This window comes from Notolepis coatsorum, assembly GCF_963971535.1.
Source record: "Notolepis coatsorum genome assembly, chromosome: 7".
In the NCBI taxonomy this organism is placed as follows: Eukaryota; Metazoa; Chordata; class Actinopteri; order Aulopiformes; family Paralepididae; genus Notolepis; species Notolepis coatsorum.
The window spans coordinates 65,082,197-65,103,679 of record NC_140171.1 but is presented as its reverse complement, the minus strand read 5'-3'; the positions used below and the strand labels follow the sequence as shown (position 1 = coordinate 65,103,679).

Sequence of the window (21,483 nt, the reverse complement as noted above, 5' to 3'; positions counted from 1 at the left end):
ACGGCTACCCCACCTGCTGTTCCCGTGGCTGCCCCACCTGATGCTTCTACGGCTGCCCCGCCTGCTTCTCCCATGGCTGCCCCACCTGATGCTTCTCCAAAGCACCAGCATTGCAGGGAGAGGCTTCAACACCAGATATTGTGTGGCAATGCCCCCCCCCCCCCCTCTGTGCTTGTGGTGGGGTCCTCTATGGGCACTGTCCCTAACGCCGATACCTGCTGGACATAATCAATGAATTCCTTTAATAAACACTGCCATCGTCCATGTTGGAATTGTTGACATCAAACTCCAGCAATCAGAACGTCTGAAATCTGACTTCATAACCCTCAGAAATACTCTCTTGGACTCTGGTAAAAGAGTCATCACCTCAGGTCCGCTCCCCTCTCCCTGGTTTGGGATGCCATGTTTAGCAGCCTCCACATCTGGCTGAAAGGTTACTGCTGCTTATCAGGAATCCCCTACATCGACAACCTTTCACTGTTCTGGGGCAGGGATGACCTCTTCACCATGGACGGCCTGCACATAAACCGAACTGGCTCCCGCTTCCTGTCCTTCAATATGGACCTTGCCCTTAGGTCGGCCAAGTTGTTCTGTGCCTGAAGTGAGGTGAGTCTGATCCGTTGTGATGGCTGTGGCACTACAAGTACTATAAATCTGACCATACATGTGATTATAGGCAATATACCTAAATAATGTATGCTAAATACGGTTGCAAGTCCTGTTAACTTAGAAACGGTTTGGACTTCAACAAATTCACTGATACACCATGCTTTCTCCACTCTTTCCACTTGTGATGTTAATGCCTCAAATCTAGTCACAATTCCTCCACAGCCTATTAGCACCACTTCTGTCCCTGTCCCATAGGCCCCAACTTTACCCAACCAGCTTTAACCTCTTTAGCCCGAGCGGTCTATCGGCGGACCGCAAATGACATCACGTCATAAATCAATCTCTCCAGACTGTATGACATTAAGTAGTGTTTTTTTTCCAAATGTATCCAAGAGTAAAGACCCTAACCATGTCACAACAGCAGTCATAGTGTATATTTTCAGCAATATGTTTGTTTACCAATAGGTTAATTTAATTAGGTGAATTTAGTTCATTCTAAGGCTTTTCAAGGACAATACAGAACTGTTTTCCATCTGGTACAGAGGCTTTGTTTATGGAATAAACAACGTTTTTCCAAGAAAGGTACCAAGTCTGCCAGTGTCGAATTCTTATGATTACGGATTGCATTAAGGGGGATGACAAAGTTGTACAGCCAGTATGAGAAGGTCGACTTCAGAGAGAGAAATAAACAGAACGCATAAACTTCACGAACACAGATGACGAGGTGATACTGGCTGATTACAGAAACATCTAACAGTAGGGATTCACATTTTTTACGGCTGTGGGTAGGGCGTTCCACATTGTTGTGGCATAATCAGGGCTTAATCAGTCAGGGCTTCCAGGCAAGTTGAGGTTATGGTGTTTGTAGTTTGGTTTATTCCCTAAGTTGAAGTGCCAATATTAAAGGTAGAAAGGCTTGAGAGATTGGTTCATTCTTACATTAGGAAATGGCTAGGAGTTCCTCTGTATATTAGTAGTGTGGCATTGTATGGGAAAGGCATTCTCCAGCTAGAGTTATTGCTATCAGGGATAAAAGATACAGTAGTTAGTCATTTGAAGCACTTTGAACTGCAACCTCTGTATGAAAAGTGCTATACAAATAAAGTTATTATTATTATTATTATTATTATTTGGTCCCAAATCCAACTAGTGGGAGGAAATTAACCCAAAACAGGCAGTACAGGAAGCAGAGGCAGCTCTTAGGCATAGAGACATTGTAGGTAAGGTGCAATAAGGGCGGGGCTTAGATCAGGGAAGCCAGTAGGGAGTAACGCAGGTCCCACAGAAAGGAGGAAGCTGGTAGTGCAGCAGGTATGGCAACAAGAGGAAGTAGTGAGGTGTACAAAGGCTGTGGCCCAGGCTAAGCAGGGACAGTGAATTAACTGGGAAAGTGTAGAGAAGAGGAAGATTAGTTGGAAGGACCTGTGGAGTATGGAGGAAAAGCATATACAATTCCCAATAGGAGCTACTTATGATGTGCTGCCATCACCAGAGAACCTAAAACAGTGGGTAGATTGGGGACCCGTCATGTCAGGCTGTAAGATTAGTCTTTCTCAAGGCCGGTATACATGGAGACATAACCAGACTTTGAAGAGCTTAGTGGCAGGAATTGAAAGTAGAAGAGTACAGGTGAATTCAGGATGTAATCGGATGGAGGATGCAGGCCATTAAATTTGTCTGTGAGGGAGAGAAATGTAAAAGAGGTAGGTTTTTAGGTAGGCACGAGTCAGGCCACTTAAATGGAGCTACTGATTGGGAGATGCAGGTAGATTTGGAAGGAAAAGTTGTTGTTCTACTAATAGGCCGTAAGGTGAAGGCTGTATCATTTCATCCCGTTCCCACCTCCCTGGACTACACAATTTTCACTGTGGGTGAAAGATATATTGGTGTAGATTTAGGAACAAAAAGTTCTCCATTGACAAACTAGCCCATTTTGCGCAATCATAATTTTAAAGTCGGGACTAGGTCTTTCCTCGCGAACGGATACTTGGTCACTGCAGAGTTTTATTTGACGTAATTGGTGCGAGTTCGGTCAATAGCAGCTCTCTTTGTTGCGAGGTTACGGCCATCGGGTGTCAACAAATGTTAGTTATTTGTATCAATAACTAAAGGTGTGCCACAGAGTTAAATTCTAGGTCCTGTCCTCTTCACTATTTATATGAATGATATTGTGTCTTCACTGAATGGTTGTCAAGCCCATCTGTACCCATCTGTATTGTATTGCTGACTCTGTACAATTGGCCATTGAGAACTTAGAACTTTCCTTTATTACCATCCAGGAAGCTCTTATTAATTGTATAGATTTACAAGCATTCAGTCATATCAGTTCATATATCAAGAAAATTGTAATTACTGACATGCATTTGTCCCCCAATATGCCCAGACAATGCAAATAACCTCTCATATGGTACTGTGTGAGAGAGAAAGAGACCTCCCCATGGTACTGTGTGAGAGGGGGAGAGAGATAACTTCAGTGTTACTGTCCAAAAGTAAAGTTCATCTGTAAAAGGTTGGCAAGAGATTAACACTGGACTCCATTCAGTTGGATTTGTGACACTGTTTTGATTCCCTATAGTAGGAGGGGATGTTTTTGTGACCCTTGTTACGATTCGGCATGGCAGAAGGACCCAATTATGCGGTTAGAAGTAAAAAGGAGACGGTGGTTACTCTTCTCAACGGTGTTCTTTAATATAGAACTCAAGGCAAGAGCAAGGCAGGTAATATATATCATACAAAACAAAAGGGCACAGCGGCGCTGGCGCTAACTACAAACACGGACTGAGATATGAAAACAAAGATGACAAAAACAGAATACTAAATCACTTACTGACTCTAAGTACAACAGCAGGGCAAGGCAGACGACAGCAAGGTACAACGAACGGGTAACACAGAGGTATGACGCCACAATAGGAAGTGGGAACAGGACAACCTAATATACTCAACCTAATTACAATGATTACAAATGATCAACAGCTGGGGGGAGAGACACTAGAACTAATACAAAACAAAATACAATACAACCATCAAAGAACACACACAGGCTAAATACAAACACAGAATAAGAATACTAACACAGAACAAACCTAAACAGACAACACTTATAATAAGGACACTAATTGCCACATTAGAACGTTATTGATTTGGACCATTAGGTTCAGGGCTGAGTGCATTGTCTGCAGGTGACCGCTGGATGGCGGTATGACACAGCTGATGATCTTGGAGCGTTACAGTATCTCCCCCCGAACGGGGGGCTTCCAGACCCCCGAGAATATCATCCGGACACAGGCAACGCAGGAGGCCGGGACCCCGGAAAAAAACCAGGGCGAGGACCCGGAGAACTGGGGCCGGGAGTCCGAGAAAAGAATCCAGGAGGGACATAGCAGCCAGGGGGGTGGAAAATGGGCGCAGATGCCTGGAGAGGGGGGGCGGGGACGGGAACAGAGGCACGGAGAGTAGGAGCGGGGACGGGAACAGAGACCCGGAGAGAGGGGGTGGGAACGGAGAACCGGAGAGGGAGGCAGGACCCGGGAACAGAGGCCCGACGAGGGGGGGTGGGGAAGGGAACAGAGGCACGGAGAGGGGAGGCGGGGAGAGATACAGGGGCCCGGAGAGGGGAGGCGGGGAGAGAAACAGGATCCGGGAGCCTGTAGCCAGGAACCGAGGGTAAGGACCCTGGAGCAGGATCCCGGACGGGAGACCCTCCAGCCACCGGACTGGGGACCGGATCCGGAGAGCCGGAACGGAGGTGCGGCGGCGACGACCCCCGGAGCAGGATCCAACGCAGCCCACGTCGAAGACCACGGCGAAGACCACGGCGAGGACCAGGACGCCGACCACGATGCAGAGCTGGACCAGACGGGGAGCCGGGAGCCGGCACAGCAGCCGGACCAGGTGTAGAGGCCAGGCAGGGCGTGGAGATCGGACCGGTCTCGGCGGCGAGGCGTGGCGTAGGCTCCGGGGATGAGGAGTCTGGACCCAGTGTAGTAGCCGTACCAGGCGTAGAGGATGGACAGGACGTGGAGGAGGAGCGGTGACAACCGGGACCACGCCGATAGGAACCAGGCCGGCACCGACGACCGGATCAGCCGCGGAGGCTCTGCCAGCGGCACTAGCCCCGCCCGCCCTCCGAGCCTTGCCAGAACTCGGAGGCCTGCGAGCCACGGGGGCTAGGCCGATCGTGGACCCTGAGCTAGCTGTAGGGGCTAGGCTAGCTGTAGGGGTTAGGCTAGCTTTAGAAGCCCGGCCAGCCTCAGGACCCAGGCTAACAGTGAGTTGAATGCTAGTCGGTTGGGCCTGGCTAACTGCAGAAACACGAACAGGAGGCAGATCAGAGGGTTGAACGCGATACTTCTCCATGAGGACTGCGGCCTGGTCAGCCATCACCCTCATCTCTGCCTCCTGGTCCGGATACTGGTCTGCTGCGGACTGGATTGAAACAGAAATACCCATTTAGCTGGGGAATATTTCGACAGATCTCCCTCCATTCATTTGGAGAGAACCTTCATCGTCCCCCTTAATCTTTCCGCTGGGTCTTGTGATGGTGGCGTCATAATGTTACGATTCGGCATGGCAGAAGGACCCAATATGCGGTTAGAAGTACAAAGGAGACGGTGGTTACTCTTCTCAACAGTGTTCTTTAATATAGAACTCAAGGCAAGAGCAAGGCAGGTAATATATATCATACAAAACAAAAGGGCACAGCGGTGCTGGCGCTAACTACAAACACGGACTGAGATATGAAAACAAAGATGACAAAAACAGAATACTAAATCACTTACTGACTCTAAGTACAACAGCAGGGCAAGGCAGACGACAGCAAGGTACAACGAACGGGTAACACGGAGGTATGACGCCACAACAGGAAGTGGGAACAGGACAACCTAATATACTCAACCTAAGTATATCTCAACCAACCGGTTGAGAGAGTCAACAGCTTTAAGTACCTCGGAGCCTACATATCCGAGGACTTGACATGGACCACACACATTGACAGTGTTGTGAAGAAGGCACGACAACGCCTCTACTTCCTCAGGTGCCTAAGGAAGTTCCAAGTCAGTCAGAAGATCCTTAAGAACTTCTACTCATGTACAATAGAGAGCATCCTGACTGGCAACATCACCTCCTGGTTTGGGAATAGCACTGCACAAGACCGAAGCAGACTACAAAGAGTGACACGTTCAGCCGAACGCACAATTGGAGGGGGGCTCCCCACCCTCCAGAACATTTACAACAAGCGTTGCAGGGGCAAGGCTAAGAGAATCATTAAAGACTCCAGTCACCCGAACAACTGCCTCTTTGAACTGCTGCGGTCAGGCAAGCGATACCGGAGTCTCAAGGCGAGCACAGAAAGACTCAGAAGAAGCTTCTATCCCCAGGCCATCAGGCTGCTAAACGAACAATGAACACTACACAACAACAACCATCAAACGCACATAGCACACACATCCACACGCACACACTCACTTTAAACAAACACACTGTAGCACCCACTCCACACACTTTATAGCACACACCCACTTTAAACAAACACACTGTAGCACCCACTCCCCACACTTTATATTTATTGATGAAGGATTGCACTACAACTCGTACACCTTACTGTAAATTGTACCTAAATTGTACCTCATCCCATTTCTGCTTTGCACTATATAGTACTGTACATTAGTACACTGCATAGTATTGTATATTATATGGTAACTCAGTTACGTCTATTCTGCATCGAACATTGTACATATGTCTATACTGAACACTGTGACCTCATTTTCTACTTCTAAATTACATGCTATACTATGTTATTTGATACTATCTTGTCTAGCACAGTCTCTGGAGCGTAACAGTAAGAAGCATTTTGTATGAAAGTATTCTGTACTTCTGTATGACAACTATTAAAGAAACTTGAAACTAATTACAATGATTACAAACGATCAACAGCTGGGGGGAGAGACACTAGAACTAATACAAAACAAAATACAATACAACCATCAAAGAACACACACAGGCTAAATACAAACACAGAATAAGAATACTAACACAGAACAAACCTAAACAGACAACACTTGTAATAAGGACACTAATTGCCACATTAGAACGTTATTGATTTGGACCATTAGGTTCAGGGCTGAGTGCATTGTCTGCAGGTGACCGCTGGATGGCGGTATGACACAGCTGTCAACTCTCTGCCTGGGACATTCTCTCTCCCAGGCATGAGATGATCTTGGAGCGTTACAACCCTTTATTTTTCCCCATGTGAGGTTGGACACAATTACATTGTGTGATTTGCTTTAGAAGTGCAAGGAATCCAGGGAATGATCTTTGAGTAAAGGAACATTTACCATTGTTGCGATGCATTGAGATCCATTGTTTGGTTTTAATGCTTAAAAAAACAGGGGATGTTTTAGTGAACCTTTATAAGAGTAAGGTTGGACACTACATTGTGTGAGTACTCATATTACTGAGTAATGTTACATTTAGCAGGTCAATATGGCCATCTGTTGTTTCCTATTGTTCTTTGCCATGCTATGATTATTTGCAGCATATTGATTTTATGCTAAATGCAGTACCCTTGTTTTTCTGGACAATATTTGCCATTTTGGTCATTTATCTTATTTTATAAACATACATTTCCATAAAGCAGGCATATTCGTCCACTCCCATGGACAAACACAAGATACTTGTGCTCTAATAAGGATAAACGATCAATGAAGAACCCCAATGGCCGTCACAACCCAAGAAATAGTGAGAACCAGCATATCACCAGGGTTATCAAGTGTAATACTAATAATAATAATAATACATAGAATAGAATAGATAGAATAGAAATACTTTTATTATCCCGTGGGAAATTTGACACTGCAAATCGCTCAACATTTAAACATTTAGACAGAACAGGTCACGAATTAGAATAATAAAACGAATCAAATCAAGTTGCCTAGGATAAGAGTAGAGTAAAATAGAATAAAAATGGAATATAAGATTTATATAGCGCTGTTCCGAATGCTCAAAGACAAGGACAGTTTCCCTATGATCTCAAACAAGCCAGAGTCATTCCGCTTTACAAACAAGGTAATAAACTATTTATTTCATTTGTGGATGATGCTGCACTCATGGTCTCCCATCAGGACAAAGGAGAAGTTGAGAGAGTGAAAATAGGTTAAAAAAAAATAGGTTACCCAGGTCCACCTGGGTAAAAACGGCTCTGCCATTCGACTTAAGAGGTCTCCTGGGTTCAAAGTAGTGGTAGGAGATACAGAGATTACAGCTAAGGAGGAAGTCACGTACCTAGGATGTGTTTTGGACAACACGGGTGAGCATGGCACAAAGGGTGGTCTCAAAGATCAACCAGAGAATTAAATTTCTCTGCAGAGTGTCCACCTATATTAACAGGTCAGCCTGGCAGGGGCCCTGATTCAATGTCATTATGACTACGCGTGCTCCTCCTGGTACACTGGCATCACAGTAGCACTGAAAGGTAGGCTACAGGCAGCTCAGAACAAAATTAGCTAGACTGATTTTAAAACTCCAACCCAGGACTCACCTTTCACAGACACATAAAAAATGGCTGCATTCTTATATAGAGATTTTATCCAAAGCGCTTTACAATTTGTTCCTCACATTTTACCCATTCACACACTGACGGCGGAGGCAACCATGCAAGGTGCCAACCTGCTCATCGGGAGCAATTAGGGGTTAAGTGTCTTGCTCAAGTACACATTGACATGCTGCCCGGGAGGAGCGGGAATCGAACCTGGAGCCTCCTGATTGCCAGACGACTGCTCTACCTCCCGAGCCACTGTCACCCCCAAGTGGCTCAGGGTTGAGGAGAGGGTCTCTCAATTAAAACTCTGCATGGTACACAAGATACTCTGGAATATTGTCCCTCAGTACCTGAGTGGATATTTTAACAGGGTTAGGGATGTACACGGACACGCCACCAGGGGGAGCCCTACAGACCTCGTCCCAGTAAGATGCAACAGAGTAATAGGCCAAAACTCATTCCTGTATTCAGCAGCAGTACTATGGAATAGCCTACCAATGGAGTTGAAGTCCATAAGCCCCTTCTCCACTTTTAAATCAAAGAGGTGGATCATGACTTGAGTAGCAGAAGCTGGCAGTAGATAACAAAGGGATTATACTATGTGTCTTTCCTTTTCTTCTTTTGCTGTTTGTAAAATGGAATACTACTGTATTTATGTATGTATTAATAGTATTGAATAGTTGATCAATTGAATCAATAGAATCAGTTGTCTGCAATATGTTGCCCCCCCCCCCCTCCCCCTCCCTGGCGTGGCGGGCTCACCCATGCTTATCCGCAGACCACACATCCCGACACACAGACACTACAAACACGTCCACACACCAGTACATGACTCCACGGACACCAATGATGAAGGACCGCAATGGAAACAAGCCTATGGCATTATTGTGTTTTTTAATCCTATTGGTAAATGGTGGGGTGATATGTATACCTGTTAAATTGTATGTGTTATTAATTTAAATCAATAAACTAATCAATCAATCAATCAATCAATCAAAACCAAGGACATTTCAAAATACTGAAAATAAACCATTTACTTGTTTGGTTTGTGGAAAAGGGTTCAGTCAGAAAGGAAGTCTGCTGAAGACAAACAGATAACCCACAATGGAGAGAGAAACCATTTAGTTGTTCAGTTTGTGTTAAAGGGTTCACAAAATAAATGTTACATTTGATACAGTAGCTTAGACTTCCATCTAGAGGAGAACCTTTGGAAGTACATTCAATTCACTTCCAGACTCCAGAGTGGTCAATTCTATTTTGTCTACTTGTTGTTGATGTTGAATGAATGAATGAATGAAAACTTTGTTTAACAGATTGCAGAATGGGTACAATACAGTACGGCTCAATACACACAATTGTTAAGGGGATGCAGACCAGAGAAAGACGTTTGTCTTGTTTACATCAGGGTCCCCCATTTTCAATTCATAGACATTTATGACATACACAACATACATGGCATTTATGGCATAGGGACATACAGGTATTTAGTACTGATACATTTGTGACATAAACGGTATTCAAATATACTAACAACTATGTTGTTGTCTGTCTCTAGCACTTGTGGTTAATAATAATAAATAACGTTTTCAATTACACATAAACATAAATAACATTGCCAGTTTTGATGAGCTTATTTAAAAAAGAGTACCATTCATCTTACATTTCAATGATTTGTATTTATTTATCTTTAATCAGACGGGGTGGTCTGTGTGAGCGATGAGTGATTTGTATTTATTTATCTTTAATCAGACGGGCGTTCCATGTGAGCGATGAGTGATTTGTATTTATTTATCTTTAATCAGACGGGGCGGTCCGTGTGAGCGATGAGTGATTTGTATTTATTTATCTTTAATCAGACGGGGCGGTCCATGTGAGCGATGAATGATTTGTATTAATTTATCTTTAATCAGACGGGGTGGTCCGTGTGAGCAATGAGTGATTTGTATTTATTTATCTTTAATCAGACGGGGTGGTCCATGTGAGCGATGAGTGATTTGTATTTATTTGTCTTTAACACTTTGAGCGCCACGCCGTGTTTTCCTTTTTACCCCCTTGAATGCCACGGTCCACTCCCAATGTTAACGTTAATATCGCCTAATCTATGTTTTAAATTATGGCTATGTGTCTCATCTGCCCGTCGCTTATCAAAGAATAATTTTCCAGTCAGTGTTGTCAAGGCAGATTGGTTTTTTATCGCTTCATTTCCGTTTGAGAGCATTTTGAAAAGCACCCGTTTTCAGGTGAAAAACAACCTATTCTATGATAATCGCCTTTTACTGGAATATTCCAGAACGTTGATATTTGCCTATTTATGAATCGTTTTCAAATAAACGCTAGATGATCAATAGTATACGTGCACGCATGCACGCTCGAGCCACGCGCTGATAATAGCTGCTTTCATTTCCTCATGGATTTTACAGTGAAACAGCTAGAGCACATATCACAAAAAAGCTTATATCTCCTCGAAAACGAGTCTGATTATCCTAACACTGATAACATAGATTCCTTACCTGACATCAGATGGTATCCAAATGGTATATTCCGATTCCTGATCACCATTCGAAAAAATCGATAAGTATATTGATCCAACGTGTGTACAGTATAACCCATGCTCGCCGCGGCTCAGAGGATCCAGAATGAACTCTGGTAACTCCGGCTGCATCAGTGGACTGGAAAATGGACTGGAATATTTTTTTTTCCCCCATCCATTTTCATTGAGTCCATTCCAAAAGGGTGATTTACCATCTGGGAGACGATAGAGGGCGCTTTTTTCACTTCTGATCGCCGGCGGCCCCTGGGTAGGCTAGGGTAGGCTCGCGTGATGCAATAAGATTTCAGATCGCAAAAAAAAAGAAAAGCTGTGACGTGGCTTTCAACGTCACTATCGTAAACCCGAGATTAGCCGTGAGTGGCGCTCAAAGTGTTAATCAGACGGGGTGGTCCATGTGAGCGATGAGTGATTTTTTGTGGAGAATCAGGATTAACTGTTGACAGAGTCACCTGGGGAGCAACAATAATATGTTTATGATGACAAGGTCCTCCTTTAGCCTTTAATCTGCATGGTTTATTTCACATTGCATATGCACCATGAGACCTTCTCTCTGTGAGAGGTAGATGAGGAAGAGACAGAGGGGGATGGGAACAATCGCTTTTATACCCTCTTACCTGACGTCAACCACAACAGCTGCGTCTCCTTACGCCTATAGCGCCCTCTTGTGGAACAGTTAAGCAGTTACATACTATCATATTAACACATAAACTCAACACTCCCACTTATGGATGACGTGTATACTGTACAACTTTTCCAAAAACAACTTTTCAAGGAAAAATACAGTTCAAAACATCAAAAGAATATGGCAGTCAATATTACATAACAGGCAATATTTTACACACCAAACATGACCTCTGCAAATCTTCTCAATTTCAGTTTGGAGACAGGCTTGGTCATAGCGTCTGCAACCATGTCGTCTGTAGGACAGTAAACAAGTGTCATCCTTTCTTCTCTGATGACAGATCTGATGAAGTGATATTTTATATCCACATGTTTACACCTCTGTCGGCACACAGGGTTTCTAGCGAGTGCAATGGTTCCCTGGTTGTCTTCATAAACAACAGTTTTCTTATATACATAGGTATCCATTCCTTCGAGCAGTTGTTCTAGATAAATACATTCCTGTATTGTCATAGCTAGAGCCATGTATTCGGCTTCACAAGTTGATAGTGCCACTGTGGGCTGTTTCTTTGTTTTCCATGAAACCAGTGAGCTGTCTGTACCCAAACTCACACAATACCCTGTGGTACTTCATCTGTCTGTGGCGTCTGCCGCCCAATCTGCATCACTATAGGCTTGAAGCCCTAAGCCCTCGCTGCTCTTTCTGAAACAAAGCTGTTTATCTGCTGTGCCTTTGAGATAGCGAAAAACATGTTTTGCTGTAATCCAGTGCTCTTCTGTGGGATCAGCAAAATGCTGTGATAATTGACTCACTACAAAACATAGGTCAGGGCGAGTACATGTTGTCAAATAAATGAGGAAACCTACAGCTTCTCTGTACATTTTTACATCTGTCCATTTTTGAGCATCCTCTTGGTAGTCACATGGTGTTTCCCGTGTTCTACATTCTTGCATGTCAAAACGTTTCAGGATCTTTTCCACATATCTCTTCTGGGATATTTTTACACAACTGGCAGACTGTTCGAAGTCCATGCCTAGAAAATGTTTTAACCTACCTAGGTCTTTCATTTTGAATCTGGTGGAGAGCATACTTTTTACCTGCTCTAGGTTTCTAGTGTTGTCTGCTGCGATGATTAAATCATCCACCCAAATCACAATTATCACTTTTCCTGACTCTTTTGACTCCTTTGAGTAAACACAGGGGTCTACTGGGTTCTGTATGAAGTGATCTTCCATTAGACATGTATGAAGCATCTCGTTCCAATTTCGCCCAGACTGTTTCAGGCCGTAAATGGATTTTTCTAGCTTACACACTAGCTTCTCTCCTTTCTTCTCGTAACCTTCAGGTTGTTCCATATATATCTCCCTATCAATGGGTGCTGTCTTCACATCCATCTGGTGTAAAGTCAAACTGTCCTCAGCTGCTTTCTGCATCACTACCCGTACACTGGTCAGATTGGCTGTGGGTGAGAATGTCTCACCGTAGTCTATACCTTCCCTCTGACTGTAGCCTTTAGCTACAAACCTGGCCTTGTACTTGTCGTGGCCTTCAATACCCTCCTTGATTGAGTACACCCATTTTCCTCCCACTGTCTGTCTACCCTCTGGTAACTTGGTTAGAGTAAAAGTATGATTGTCCTCTAGGGACCTCATCTCCTCATCCATTGCTCCCTCCCATTTTCTTGACTCAGGGGACACCATGGCCTCTTTAAAGGTCTGAGGTACACCGCTCACTACTCTGTAGCAGTAATCTATGCTGGTGTGTACTGTCATCCTCGTCACTTTCTCTCTGGGCATAGTCTTTCAGATACTTTGGGGGTTTATGTTCCCGGGAGGGATATCTCCCACTGCATGAGGCACGTGACGTCACCCTAGGGTGCTTCCCGTCATCATCTTCTGGGGGTTGTTGACTGTCTGTCTGCACGTCTGTGCTCAGTACACTAGGCTGTGGTGTCTCTCTTTCCTCACACCCTACTCTGGAGTCCAGCTCTGGCTCCTGTGTCTCGTTCTCACAGGTTGTCTTTGTGACAAATTTTACTAGCCTGTGTTTTTGCACTTTCCCTTTACCGGGATAGTAGACTAGAAAAGCGGGGCTGCCCTTGTCGTGCCCTACAAAGAGTCCCTTTTCACACCTGGACTCAAGCTTTCCTCTGTCCTGCTGGTAAACATAACACACTGACCCAAACTTGTGCATTCTGGCTAGATCACACCTTTTTCCTGTCAGTGCTGTATACGGGGTGGTGCCCGTGTGCTTATTAAAACACCGGTTTCTGGTGTAAGCGGTTTCTTGTACCGCATAATGCCATAGACTCTTGGATAAGTTACCATCTATTAGCTTACACCTAGCCATTTCGAAAAGAGTGCGTCCTTCACTCTCTGCTATCCCGTTCTGGTGCGGGGAGTAAGGACAGGACGTCTCGTGTCTGATCTTATTCCTTCTGAACAGTGATTGGAACTCTCTATTTGTGAACTCGGTTCCGTTATCGGACCTCAAGCATCTTATGTTGCCATAAGGGGCTACATCTGCAAGGAATTTCTCCGTGGCCTGGAGTGTGTCACTCTTTGCTTTGAGAAAGTAAACAAACACTGCCCCTGTACACACATCTGTAAAAGACTGTACATATTTAAAGCCACCTATGGACTCATTGCTTACTGGACCGGCTAGATCTGTGTTAACTAGCTCAAGTGGTATCTTAACTTTTTCCGTGGGACCTCTGTTCCTTGTTTGAGTGAACTTTCCCTTTATACACACATCACATTCTTTGTTAGGTCTATGCTTTTCACCGTTAATGTTAATGCCTACTGTCACCGCTTGCAGCTTCAGTATATCCTCGTAATTGCAATGACCCATGATCTCATGCCATGTCTGAATACCGTTACTTCTCCCGTGGGGGCCGTCAAGATGGTTGTCTTAAGCCCCACTCCGTGCATGCAGCACAACATTCGCTCTTCCCAGAGCTCGTAGTCTTCTGCCCTTCCATTAAACGAGGGCCACTTGCTCCTTCCTCTTGTCGCCATCCTCTTTTGATGGTAGCGTAGCTTTAGCTGCCCGTTAGCCTTAGCCACGCGGTGCTCCCGCTGCTAACCTAGCCTATATTTCAGCTAAACTAGCTACCCTTATTATTTTGCTCTTCCGTGATCTGGGCCCATAACCTGTTGACAGAGTCACCTGGGGAGCAACAATAATATGTTCATGACGACAAGGTCCTCCTTTAGCCTTTAATCGGCGTGGTTTATTTCACATTGCATATGCACCATGAGACCTCTCTGTGAGAGGTAGATGAGGAAGAGACAGAGGGGGAGGGAACAATCCCTTTTATACCCTCTTACCTGACGTCAACCACAACAGCTGCGTCTCCTTACACCTATAGCGCCCTCTTGTGGAACAGTTAAGCAGTTACATACTATCATATTAACACATAAAATCAACATTAACCCTTTGAGTCGCAGAGCGGAGCGCAGCAACAGCTCTGTGAGCGAGAACTCTCACCACTCAACTCTGCTCACATGCTCTGGTGACAATGGAAGACTTTGACTTGATGTATAATTGACTTACATTAGATAAATCACCCGATTGTCTTAACTTCCAGTGCTCCACACCACTTCAACTCAGAAGCCTTCCTGGAAGGAAAGGCTCTAATTACAGAGGGTGTGGCCAGCATCAAGGCCAATATACGCGGCGAGAACTTCCAGACAGCCAGGGAAACAATGGGCAGAGTCCTGCACACACTACAGGTGAGAAGGAGGGAGGGAAGGATGGATGGATGGAGGGAAGGAAAGCAGGGGTGGAACAAAGAAAGAGAGAGGGGGGGGGATGGAGGATGCGGTGGGGGGTAGATCTTAAAGAAGATTAAGATTAATCAAGGTAGAAGGAAAGTTACAGGTTATTGTGGTCATGAATATGACTAAACACTGTGTGTGTGTGTGTGTGTGTGTGTGTGTGTGTGTGTGTGTGTGTGTGTGTGTGTGTGTGTGTGTGTGTGTGTGTGTGTGTGTGTGTGTGTGTGTGTGTGTGTGTGTGTGTGTGTGTGTGTGTGTGTGTGTGTGTGTGTGTGTGTGAGCATGCGTGCTTGCGTGCGTGCGTGCGTGCGTGCGTGCGTGTGTGTGTGTGTGTGTGTGTGTGTGTGTGTGTGTGTGTGTGTGTGTGCTTGGTGCATGCACTGCACTCAGGACTTCTACAGCCACAGTAACTGGGTGGAGCTGGGATACACAGATCCATACATCAACCTCATTCGTCCAGACCTTCCACTGGAGAACCTGGCAGGTGTGTTAGAGAGAGAGAGAGAGAGAGAGAGAGAGAGAGAGAGAGAGAGAGAGAGAGAGAGAGAGAGAGAGAGAGATTCTACAATCTGTTAATAAAAGTTTCAATCAATTTTCAATTTATAATGAATTGTAAGTAGGGTGCAACTAGCACCGTGCAATCCATTCTTTGTGGATTTAGCCCTGTCTCTATTTCTCTCTCTTCAGCGGGAAAAGGCTGTCCTTTGGTCATTCGTTTTATTGGATGTTGTTGTTTTAGGTCCTGCCCCTTACCGGAATGGTCTTACTTTATTGAGTACTATCGATTACTGTCGAGATATAATAAGAAATCTAAAATGTTGCCAAAAATCGGCAGCCACCTATTGATCCTTTAACTTTAAAGGAACATGCCAACATTTTGTGAAATTAGCTTATCGTCTTATCCAGAGAGAGACAAGAAGATAGATACCAGTTTCCTCTCTGTGTGTTTAGTAGAAAGCTATCTGGCTGCATGTTAGCCTACTGTTAGCTTAGCACAATGAATGGAAGCGGACATGACCGGTTAGCCTAGGCATTGTCCAACTAACACCTCTCCCAAAGGCTAACCGGTCATGTCCGCTTCCATTCATTGTGCTAAGCTAGGCTAACATGCAGCCAATATAGCTTTCTACTGAACGCACAGAGAGGAAACTGGTATCTATCTTCTTGTCTCTCTCTGGAAAAGACGATAAGCTAATTTCACAAAATGTTGGCGTGTTCCTTTAAGTAAAGTAAATCTGAATTAGAATGGCTGTTCTATCCATTCAATTTCTATGTACAAGACCTTGTCCAAAACATAGTTGCATCATGTGTATCCACTGTTTGGGTTGTGTAGATGTTGACACTGCCACCTGCAAGGACTGTTCCAGTGGGACTTGCCCCAACCCAATTCTTCCCAACATCTTGAAAGAAAAGAAACTCACCTCCGGCTACATGGACATCTTCTTTGCTGCCAAACCCCAAGGTATCAACACCATACCTGCAATACCCAGGTATAAAATACCACAATCCTAACATAATAAAGTAAACAAAGTCCAAAGTGTTAATCCTGACTATTGACTTGTTTGATGGATTTGGCGACCGGTGGTAAGTAACATCAGTGTGGTTTTCAAACTGCATATCCCAGAGTTCCACTGCCCACCACTTGACGCCTACACTGGTTTAAAGTGGCGGTTCACCCAAAATAAAAATAAAAAACATATTTCCCCCCTTGCTATCTATCCATCCAGATGATGTTGTGTGATTTGCCTAATTTTCACTCCAATACAATAGACCACCGCAACACTTCCAGTATTTTCAGCTCATGGGAGAGCGCGGGGGGATAAAATTAATGAATGTTGATGAGAGCCTTGACGTACGTAGTTGTAGCTACGGCTGTGGGGGTGCTGGAGACATGATCCAATATACTTTTTTATATGCTCCTGAACACGGAGAGACCAATCCCAAGTCGATCGGCACTTTCTCGGCCAAGCTATAGTCACTTTTACGCACCTACTCCCCAACCGGCTCGTGCACAGATATCCCAGGGAGTGTGTCAGGACAATCCAGAGAGACTCCCTGGGCAATCGGCTGAGATGCTGAGGTTTAAGACTCAGAATTGGTGTTTCGGCAATGACGAAGTGATGGTGCATCTCATCTAGGGGTGTAAAGGTACGCGTATCTGTACCAAACCGTACTGAACCGTACAGAACCGCTCAGTATGGCTGTGTACCGGACGAATACAACGGTATGTTAACCACTAACAACCGCCCACCAGGGGCTGTTTTTTCCACAATCTAATATAATAATTTCTTTATTTTTTATTTATCAATTATTAATTTCAATATAGAATATTCGTTGACAGCCCTACAAGTACAATTAGTTACTGCACACTACATCACCCCTGAGTGGAACACCCCCCACTGTACCGAAAACCCGTACCGAAAAGTGACATACCGTACCGTGGTTTTTGTGTACCGTTACACCCCTAATCTCATCCGTGTCTGAAATGGCCTCACCCTCACGTGTCCAACCTCCAAGGTAAATGCAGCCACGGAGGAGCAGCTGACATGACCAGTACAGTGGTCCCTCGCGGTGGCATCAGCAAGGACGAGCGTCGCTCAGACAACGCGGCCCTCCACGTGGCCGCCGTCAATGCGGCCGTCAGTGCCAGCCGCCAGCTGCTGGAGGACATCCGCGGTGCTGCTGGGGACAAGGACTTCCTGAGGTACAATGTGACAGCACATCAAGAATCAAGAATCAAGAATCAAGAGGTTTATTTGTCACATAGATACCAGGGCATACAGTGCAATGCGGGTGGTCATGCCCGCATTGATTGTGCAAAATACAATAATAAAATAGAATAAAATAGGCATAGAAAAAAATAGGCATAGAAAAAATTAATAAATAGATAAGACACAAGATATGCATGGTAAAAGAAATACATACTAGGTTCCTGAGAAACTGGTTCTTATATACACTACTATGCAATATACAATTTACAATGTTAACTCTTAATGTATCTAAACTATACAGTACCTCCTTCTTTTAAAGTGTTTCTAAAGATTCTATTTTTTAAAGTGACATTTTGTTTAAAAGTGATTGTTTTAGCGGTTGCTGCATGTGTGGTGTGTGTGTGTGTGTGTGTGTGTGTGTGTGTGTGTGTGTGTGTGTGTGTGTGTGTGTGTGTGTGCACATGCACACAAGGTAGTGAAGGAGAGGTGATGGCCAGCTAATTATAAAGTGTTTATACTTTTGACAATTTACAGACCTGGCTGTCACTGACTAGCATTAGCACTAGTTACTCTCCAGAAGTAAAAATGCAGGTTAGGTAATAAACCGTTTTTGTCTTGTCTCTCTATCCCAGAATGGTGGGGATTGCTCGTTCACCTGTCATATGTTTCGTCATCGACACCACAGGGAGTATGTCCGATGACATCATCGAGGCCAGGAGGGTTGTTTATGAAATCATTGATGGCAAGAAGGGAACACAGGACGAGCCCTCCCTTTACATCCTGGTCCCCTTCAATGACCCTTGTAAGATCTCTAGTATCAATCAGACCTTGTTAAGATCTCTACTATCAATCAGACCCTGTTAAGATCTCTAGTATCAATCAGACCCTGTTAAGATCTCTAGTATCCATCAGACCCTGTTAAGATCTCTAGTATCAATCAGACCTTGTTAAGATCTCTAGTATCCATCAGACCCTGTTAAGTTATCTAGTATCAATCAGACCTTGTTAAGTTATCTAGTATCCAACAGACCCTGTTAAGTTACCTAGTATCCAACAGACTCTGTTAAGATCTCTAGTATCCAACAGACTCTGTTAAGATCTCTAGTAACCATCAGACTCTGTTAAGATCTCTAGTATCAATCAGACCATGTTAAGATCTCTAGTATCAATCAGACCCTGTTAAGATATCTAGTATCAATCAGACCCTGTTAAGTGATCTAGTATCAATCAGACTCTGTTAAGTTATCTATTATCCAACAGACCATGTTAAGTTCTCTAGTAACCATCAGACTCTGTTAAGATTTCTAGTATCAATCAGACATTGTTAAGATCTCTAGTATCAATCAGACCCTGTTAAGATCTCTAGTATCCATCAGACCCTGTTAAGTTGTATTTCATACTGGCTTCCGCTCAGCGTCATTCTGCACTAACCTCACTTCGTGCACAGCACTGAATAAAAATCCACAATGTACCTTTACATACCGACATCCGTCTGGCCACACCCCTATCCGCTTACCTTCATAAGCAGGTGTGTGGTCACCTACTGGCCTCCTTCTTCACTTTCACCACAAGGAAGTGCCTGGTATATACCCCACTTGACGAGAAGAAAGTTGAGAGGAAAACAGAAGACGGGAAGATACGTTGACATTATATCTTTATTTTCTCTCTCACTATTTTCGAGAAAATACGGCGATATTGTCTTCGTCACTGGAGTGTCTGGAAGATGATGATCATTCTGACCTCCACCGGCTTTTTCGTATTAGGGGCTCGCACCGCTGATATACTCCCCAACTGCAGTCCTCCTTGCTGCGGCTGGATGGGTATTGACCCTCCGGTCATACAGCTGGACTGTGGGAGGCACCGGCTGTTGTGAGAAACTGGGTTGCTTCCGTGTTGGGTGAGTACTGTTTTGCTTGCGAGCGCTAGTTGTCTGTTAACGCTATGGGGGTTAGCTGACAATTTTACGAAAGCCGACCCCGGACTGGGGTCCTCTGCTCGGCTTCTTAAGTGGCGGACGGAGGATCTTGGTCTGACGCCCATGATGGTCAACCTAGTGGGCCGCGACCGAGACCTGGTTAAAACCCGGGATTCTCTGGACGAGTGGATGCTTCTCTGTCCCGTGCAGGCCCCATCTTTCACATGAATGTGGAAGTACACCCTAAAGCACGAGGAAAAGTGGGCATGGATCTTCATTATCGGGAGTTCCATGCTCAAGTCGGCTGCAGCCCGTATGGGAATTGTGCCGGTCCGCTGTATGTCTGGTAAATCACAGTTGAAAACTGTGTTTGACATTTCTTTTTCTCTTCCCTCTTAGGATGGGGAGGGACTTGGACAGCGGCCTGTCTGAAGTGTGGCTTGTTATGTCGTTGTGTACAGTTCAGGTGATAGCTGCTTAGCTGGCGTGCTAGTTTGTGGCCTACTGTGTTAGCCAGTCAGCTGTTAGCTGCAGCGCTAGCTCGTTGTGTTTACTAGGCTAGTAAACGTTAGCTTGTTGCTATCAGTCGGATGTAATGCTACACTGTTGAAACGTTACTGTGACTATAACATGCCTTAAACACTCTGACTTTAAACACTTCTTCTTTTCTTCCCTTCTAAATGTTTTGTAATAACGATGTTTCCAAAACATGTGTTGCGGCAATACATTGAGGATACGACGCATGTTGTGTGTGAATTGTCTTGTCACTGGTATAGCTTCTCTCTCCATAGTAAATCGGCGTTGTTTTTTACATGTGTGAAAATGAACTGGTTAGTTGTGATGAGAACATGTGTGTTCATGTAATGTTGTAACGTGGGTGAACTCACAACTAAGAGGGTTAGTTAACCTGTGAAGCTATGCTTAGTGACATGTGATTGAGGAATGAATCTTTTTCTCAGCCTGTGATGACAATGAACAGCATGTTCACATATTAACAGGGGTGCCTGTTCACCTTGGTCGTATCAAGGGTAAGATAGGAGGGGTGATCCCCCGGTTTCCCTGGGGCCTCCCCCCCCTCCTCTCAGACATGTTTGTTTACAATATATTGTGTCACTGTGTTTGTGGGGATACGATGTAACCCTCAGCTTAAGTTGCTGGGGTTGTGCTTCCGCTTGAGAAACGAATTTTCCTAAAGAAAAGGTTGTTTGGTCACTTATCATGTGTGCTTAGCAAGGTCTGTGGCCATTACATAATCAAGGACTTGTGTCTTCTCTCGTTATGAAAAACGGCGTTCCTCTGTAGTAAGAGTGTACTTTTGCCATTTTTTGTTGTGATGAAGGGTTGTGTGTGTCGTTGTGATCTACAACTGGGTTAGGTTTGGCCCACAGAAGCACATGTGTAAGTCTGGACCGGGGCTCTTAAAGGGGCCCTCTCTGTTCTGTGTTTTTCCTTAGTAAAACTCAGATAGCAGGTTAGCACATGAGCTATGTGAAGCTGTTAGATGCTTCATGTAGCATGCTATGACTGTCATGCTCTACTTTGTCATTACATCGTATCAGGGGTGAGGGGTCGTAAAGGGGTGAACTGGTAATCCTGTCCTCCCCTTTTCTGATTGGTCAGGGGTTAAAAGCCCCTGTCCTTCAAGGTTCCTGTCACGTTGCTGTTCGGCACGTTACAGGGTGGGGGGGGGGGGGGGGGAGTTTCCTGGTCCCACGCCCTTAAAAATTGGGCGTGTGCACCGCGGAAATGTCCCCGCCATAGA

The 21,483-nt window shown here is 44.8% G+C and overlaps 1 protein-coding gene across 1 annotated transcript in view; it reads left to right on the top strand.

Annotated features, from left to right (window-relative positions):
- The window catches only part of vwa11 (von Willebrand factor A domain containing 11), a gene marked incomplete at both ends in the record, with an annotated part of 85,010 nt that overhangs the window by 38,968 nt on the left and 24,559 nt on the right, over nt 1-21,483 (top strand). The window contains 5 exons of the mRNA XM_084319256.1: nt 14,906-15,050; nt 15,486-15,579; nt 16,429-16,557; nt 17,613-17,799; nt 18,439-18,608. Coding sequence (XP_084175382.1) covers nt 14,906-15,050; nt 15,486-15,579; nt 16,429-16,557; nt 17,613-17,799; nt 18,439-18,608 — 725 coding nt within the window. The remainder of the gene's footprint in view (nt 1-14,905; nt 15,051-15,485; nt 15,580-16,428; nt 16,558-17,612; nt 17,800-18,438; nt 18,609-21,483) is intronic.